General features: G+C 44.1%; 1 protein-coding gene across 3 annotated transcripts in view; it reads right to left on the bottom strand.

Annotated features, from left to right (window-relative positions):
- Positions 1–246: 246 nt before the first annotated feature.
- LOC135522859 (ras-responsive element-binding protein 1-like) overlaps positions 247–7,194 on the bottom strand; it is a 63,361-nt gene continuing 56,413 nt past the window's right edge. For 2 of the 3 annotated variants that reach the window (XM_064949493.1, XM_064949495.1), the window contains 3 exons: positions 6,860–7,051; positions 5,959–6,741; positions 247–4,685 (listed from right to left, as the gene is read on the bottom strand). In XM_064949493.1, the coding sequence (XP_064805565.1) occupies positions 3,991–4,685; positions 5,959–6,741; positions 6,860–7,051 (1,670 nt within the window). In that variant the 3' untranslated portion in view covers positions 247–3,990. The remainder of the gene's footprint in view (positions 4,686–5,958; positions 6,742–6,859; positions 7,052–7,194) is intronic. The other variant, XM_064949494.1, reaches the window with a different exon arrangement.

Below are 7,194 nucleotides of genomic sequence, written 5' to 3'. Positions count from 1 at the left end.
CCTCAGTTTAATAAGGTCAACCCTGTTACATGGAGTGAACTCTCGTTTTAATATAGGAAAACTATTCCTTTTTCAAAAGGAACATTAAACATTATCAGTCAAATCATAGTCTAATAGCAGGTGACCTGCTTCTACTCCTTTTGGGCATTTTCTGGTGTTTTGTGTTGGAAAACTGAGTGGGTTGAGCATAACACGTCATCAACCCTGTAACCCATAGATAGACAGGCTAGAAAGTTATGACAATTACATTTTTGCATTCAATTTTCCCTCCCTGTTTGCACACAATAAGCTTCTATTCCCCCTGTCACAAGGGGATGTATGGCTGATTTAAGATACTTATTTGGCACTTAATAGGCAATTACAATAGTAATTTCTTTAATTTCACCCATTGAGATTGGAAAATGTGTTTTTTATTAAGTTGATCAAGTTACACTACTCAAAAAGGGACTCATTTTGTGGAACGATCCTATAGTTAAAAAAATGGGGCACCACGTGGACATGGGTGAATTTTGAGTATGTTCACTTCGCACCCTACATTCATGGATTACAAGACACATGCTTGATTGATTCAACGTGTATAGGACAGGGTTGCCCTGAACTGTAATATGCCGGCTTGGATATTTTCTTTTTACATTGTTTCACGCTTTCCAGCAGCTGGTGGACGTATAACCAGGGCAGCCCAGCATAGCTCGGGCTTGGCTCAGTTTGAACCTTGAGGCCACTTCCATGCTCAGGTTGCACAACTGATCTACACATATTGGACTCAATGGTTGTGATTCAACAGATATTTTTGCGCTACAACCGAGGGTTTGTCTGCACAAGAACTTTAACACAATCAGTGTCTCCAAAACAGCTGTGTAAACATTTTTGTAAAGACAAACTCTGTTGTATCACAACTGTTGTGTCAAATGTGTTGTACAAACTGTGTATACAGGGCCATACATAGTGTAAAACTAAATTCAAAGTACAGGTGATCAATGCAGGTTTGTGCCAGACAATAAAAGACACCACCAGGCCAGTTTGATTCACACCTTTCATTAATATATCTTTATTGCTTTCATTTTTTCGACACAGAACAGCTTACATTTCTGATTCTGAAGCACTGTAATACCAGGAGGGAGGGGAGCAGTGTAGCTAACTTTAAAGGTTCTGATCCAGGCCCATTTATGAGGTGAGTTCTGGTGTGGCCGTAGCAGCGACACAAAGTTCCATTCCACAAAGGGCCAGAACGTCAGACAGTGACACAGCCACTTTCATTGGTTTTTACAGAGTCACGATTTGATTTCCTCTTCAAATGAGAGAGGTTGAAACCAGAGGTGACTGCAATTTGAGGGAGGGGGTAAAAATGTATAATCAATCAAAAGCAGACAAAAAATGGGTATAGTATTATAACAAGAATCCTGCTGACAGCACGCTCTCAACCACAAGGATTTTTTGCACAAGTTCATTTTCTCTGTTCTGCTGATTGCAGTTCACAGTCAAGTGCTAAATGTAGTGATTGACAGTTTTAATCGTAAAAAAAGAACTTGTAAGAACTTCTTGCAACTCAGGAAAATGAAGTATTGAATATGCATTTTATAAAGACCCTGAGAGCGAGATGGAGAGAAAAAACTAATCATCCATAATTGAACAAATTAGGGTTACATGCAAAATAAGCCTAAAACTCACCCATTATCTGAAACACAGTGAATTTCACAGTTTTATACGTATTTATATATCTGAGGAAAAAAAATCTTAGCCAAACTAAAAATAATAAACAAAACAAAAATAGACCCACACAGTCTATAAACAAATACAAAGGTCGACATAAAGCTTTCAAATCAATAGTGATTATTGCTAATAGAAGTCCCGGGCCGATGCTGGGGGACCATTTTGTGGATTTGAATCCGGTATTCTCTGCAGCATTAATGTGGTAATAATACATGGCTTCTCCTCAAGTCACATCTATTCACCCCTCACCAGATTTCCAAATAAATACAATAAAACAGTCCATGTGCATTCTCATGGGACTCATAATCATACACCCACACGGGGTCAAAGGTATAATGAGATAAGCTGAGTGAGTCCCTTAACACAGTGTTTTTTTAGAACACAATTGCATTTAGCATTCTATTCTGACAATACTTTCCCAGTGCCTGAGAGCAGGATTGGGATGGGGGAGATACTGTGGTACGGCCACTAGAGGGCAGACTTCTTTCTGCATGGAGTACTTGTCTCACCACCTGTCAATTTAATTTAATTTTACCTTTATTTAACTAGGCAAGTCAGTTAAGAACAAATTCTTATTTTCAATGATGGCTTAGGAACAGTAGGTTAACTGCCTTCCGGTTACTAGTCCAATGCTCTTAACCACTAGGCTACCCTGCCGCCCCCTCAATGTGCCGCACCTCCTCCTCTCCCCTCCACTTAATACTCTGTGTTACGTTCAAGTTCCAAACACAGCTCAGAAATTCACTTCAGTTCATTCTCTCTGATTGCTTAGCTGTTTATTGTCGTAGTAGATTTGTTTGTAATTTGTTAGTGCCATATGGGCAGTTGCCTGGCAGAGGCTGACTAGTCCAGTGCTCCCTGCTCTCGGTCTGTCAGCCTCCAGCCAGCCGATGCTGCCTGCGTCTTACAGCGCCATGAGGTTTGATTTGTTTGCTTCTGAGTTTTTTTTAAATATAAAATGAGAAGGGAGAAAAACACATACATTTAGACAAAATTCAACCCCATAAGGTGACATGATTGACATTTGAGTCCCACCTCGGAAAAGATGCTCTTGAGGGGGGAAGGGGGGGCGAGTGGTGTGGTGGAAGGTGGCTGCCTGAATGGGAGGCAGAAGGGCTACAAAAGTTCAAGTAGACAAAACAGAGTAGTGTTCCACCTAGCGCACGAGGTGAGGTTCTGCTTCAAAACAACCCAGCAGAACCACAGGTAGGCCTTTAAGAACACAGTGACGGTTGGTTCTGGAAGACGTGTAAAGTAGCGGCAAGGAAATGAGTTGCCACCAAGGGGGAGGTGGACACAACACACGCCGGACACACTGGTGGTAGTACAGACACAGTACAAGTATCTAGGAACGCTAGAAAGTGACAGTGAGAGATATGGGGGGGTACACATATCAAGCCCTTTTGTTCAGGAAAAGTACATTTCCTCAAACACCTTATATCCCCCAACCTCTCCTGAACGAATAACACACACACACACACACACAACACTCCCACATGCAACATGGTCAACGCACATGAAATTAAATGCGAATGATTCGGGGGAAAAACACACGTTTCAGGCAAATATTGCCCATATCATGGCAAGATAAAGAGAGCCTAGGGGAACGCAACAGCATAGATCTCAGATATGGTACGCTATCCATTGTCAGGTCTGTTTTCTTTGATTTGCCTCCTAACACCAAATCATGTCACAGTTCATTAATGTATTCTCAATACAAACAGAGAGACTGTTGATGTTGGTTATCAGGGATCATGAGAGAGTAAATCAAGTCCTTTCTCAGGACACCTTTGTGACAGCCTGACGGGTATCTGCTATAGCTGTGCTTCCAGTTACATGAGTGACTTAATCCCCACTGCTGGGAAACTCAAGTCCTTTCTCAGTCTCAGCATTGTTTTTAAGGTACGACTGTGGTTTAAATATACAATAACAGTTATTTTTGTCTGTCACACACTTGATCATTTAATATAAATCGGTCATGGTAAATTTGATTTCATTTATTGCTTATTCAAAGTTCATCTCATAGAATCCAAAAACAATTATGTAATCATCATAAAACGCTATAAAAAATTAGATCCTCGGTAGATAAATGTAGATAAAGATATAGCAAAAAAACTAACAAAATAGAAGTAGTAAGGCACTTAGAAACAAGGTGTTTCTTCTTGATTTCATCGTCTTGCATTCTTTAGGAGTACTTCTATCTTATGGCACTGCGGCACATACAGCGGTCCACTGCATAAAGAGAACCAGAGACTGGGGGTAGGAAGGAGGGTGCCTCCCTCACTCAACGCCCACCAAGGGAGCCTCACCAGCGGGAAGGATGTGCTCGAGGGAAGGCTTGGTGTGGATCTCCAGTAGGCCTTGGATGAAGCCTTCCGAGGGGCCATCAGGGTCTTTCTCTGGGGTAGTGGGCTGTGGGGCTGGGGACTCTGTGGAAGATTCTTTGGGGGTTGCTGTTGGCGTTTGAGTGGCTGCATTGCCATCTGTTTCTCTAGCCATTTCAGAGGCTGATACCTCAGCGTTTAGTTCTACATCTGTTTCAGAGGGTCCGTCTGAGGTTTGTTCTACAGGTGGGTTAGGAACTGATTCAGAGACCGCTTCCGAGACTGGCTCAACGAGCGGCTCAGCTATGGCCTCTGTAGCTGACTCTGACTGGGCTGGTTCAGTGGTGGACAGGGACTGGGCCAGGGATGTGGGGCCTGGCAGAGGGGCCTCTTTCTCAGTTCCCTCGCCTCCCTCCTCCCTGGCCCCTCCAGTGCCTTCGCTCTCGTTTTCGGAAGGGGGGCAGGTGCTGGTGGGGGTGCACTCTCCATCCTCACTAGCTGAGTCTCCGGCCGGGGCCTCTGCCCCATTGGCATCAGCTCCATCTGCCCCCTCGCTGCCCCGCGGCTTCAGGTGGATCCTCTGGTGCCTCACCAGGCTGTGCTTAAGGGTGAAGGTGCGTTCGCACGTCTGGCACTTGTAGGGCCTCTCACCTGAAGAAAAATATAAACATGTACAGAATTATTTACAGCAGAACAGGGTCAGGTAAAGCATATCTTTGAGGAAGGTAAAGCAACAATAAATGCATCAAGAAATAGCTGGGGCCACAACCAGGGCCACAACTTGGGACGGGGGGACATGTCATCACCTCCCTCGGTTTTATCATTGGAATGTGATACAAGACGATGCAACGGTGTACTTTAGGACTACGCGGATGCCTCTGAGCGGTCCAGTAGGCTTTTTGGAGTGTTTATCCGATCGGATAAAAAAAATAAAAAAAAGATTTATCCAGTTTTTTATCCATATATATATAAAAAATATATACATAAATATATAGCCACCATAATTTCAAAATAAATTCATAAAAAATCCTACAATGTGATTTTCTGGATTTTTCCCCCTCATTTTGTCTGTCATAGTTGAAGTGTACCTATGATGAAAATTACAGGCCTCTCATCTTTTTAAGTGGGAGAACTTGCACAATTGATGGCTGACTAAATAATTTTTTGCCCCACTGTACATACATATATATATATACATATATATATACACATATACATATATATATACACATATACATATATATATACACATATACATATATATATATATATATACACATATACATATACACATATACATATATATATATATATATATACACATACATTTATACATATATATACATACATACATACATACATACATACATACATACATACATACATACATACATACATACATACACACACACACATATATACATATGGGACTCTGTGGAAGTTGGTGCGACACATTGGTGTGGCTGGCTTCCTGGTTAAACGGGCAGATGTTAAGAAGTGCAGTTTGGCGGGTCATGTTTCTCCTGACTCCTGGCTCGACCTTAGCCTCTCGAGCCCGAGTTGCAACAATGAGACAAGAGCGAAATTGGGGAGAAAAAGGGAGTCAAAATATAATCGATAAAGTGAGGGGCATATATATATATATATACACACACATTTTATATTCACCCCCTTTTCTCCCCAATTTCGATCTTGAGCCAAGTAAAGCCCCCCCGGCCAAACCATCCCCACGAAGCTGGGCTAATTATGCACCGCCCTATGGGACTCTCGACTCCGGTTGTGATACAGCCTGGGATCAAACCCAGGTCTGTAGTGATGCCTCTAGCACTGGAATGCAATGAGTTAGACCATTGAACCACTCAGGAGGACCCCCCCCCCATCCTGACTTTTAAAACCAAAGTTTCCCCCTGGTATCAACTAGTACCTGTGTGCGAACGCATGTGTCTTGTCAGATCCTGCAGGGACCAGAAGCGTTTGCTGCACACGTTACAGATCTTCTTCCTCTTGTCCGCCTTGCTCCCCGACCCTCTGCCTGCCTCTCCTTCATTCTTTGGTTCTGCTGCCCCCTCCTCGTCACTTCGCTCCTCCTTCTTCTCCTCCTCCTCTGAACCACTGTCCATCACGCTGCCCACTCCCTCGCTTTCCGGAGCCTCCTTCTCTCCATCTCCCTCCTCCTGATCCTCCTCCTCGGCGGTGGTTGTAGTAGTGTTGGGGAGATCCTCTGGGGCAGGCCCAGTCTCCTCTGTTCCACAAGCCTCTTCGGGGGGTGCAGTCTCACACAAGTGTGCCTTCTCATGGCGAGCCAGGGTGGCGGCATAACGGAAGTTTTTCTTGCACCTCTTGCAGGTGTACTTGGAGGGCTCTTGGTCCTGCTGCTGGGCGGCCGTCACTCTATCTGGCTCGGCCACCACCACCACCTTATCTCCAACCAGGGAGGTCTGGGGCTGCTGGCCTTCTGACGAGAACTTGAAGTCGATGAGCTTGCTGGCGAAGTTGAGGTCCAAGCTCTTGTTGCTCTGCGAATCGTCGTTGTCGTCATTTTCAATGTTGTTGTTGTTGGATTGCGGTTCCATCTCCCCTAGCAGCAGCTCAGCAGTGTCTGGTGTTTGGTCTGCGCTGGGCGACTCGGATGCAGAGCTTTTCTGATCGGGGTCCATGCTGCTCAGGTCCAGAGCTTCTCCTGCAGTCTGCTCATTCTCAGAACTCTCTGGAACACACACACAAAATTAACCGCCAAATTACAGATAGATAGGTACAGAATGGTAACTAATAGATCAGACCGTATATTACAGTACAACACAGCACATTACAGTACAGTTTCTTACCTGCGCTGTCGTGTGATCCCTCATCGCCATCCTTGTTCTTGGACATTTGGCTGTTGCGGCGCAGCGAGCGGTTGGTCACGCCATGCTTGCGCAGCAGGTGGCGCTCACAGTTGGACTTGGTGGAGAAGAAGGCGTCACATTTGGGACAGGGGAAGGGCTTCTGACCTGTAGCCGACAGCACATTAGAGAAGACTGAACGTCACATTAGAAGTATTAGGGACATGTTGTGGACCCACAGGAAGTTGTAAATATGCTAAATGCAAGCAGTAAGACCCTTTAGAAAACCTGTCAAATTAAGAATCATCTTGTAATTTTTGTATAAAATGTACGTTTTT

This window comes from Oncorhynchus masou, chromosome 30 (genome assembly GCF_036934945.1).
Source record: "Oncorhynchus masou masou isolate Uvic2021 chromosome 30, UVic_Omas_1.1, whole genome shotgun sequence".
Taxonomy (NCBI): Eukaryota; Metazoa; Chordata; class Actinopteri; order Salmoniformes; family Salmonidae; genus Oncorhynchus; species Oncorhynchus masou.
Note: the sequence above shows the minus strand (reverse complement) of the source record. Positions and strands in the feature narration are given on the sequence as shown.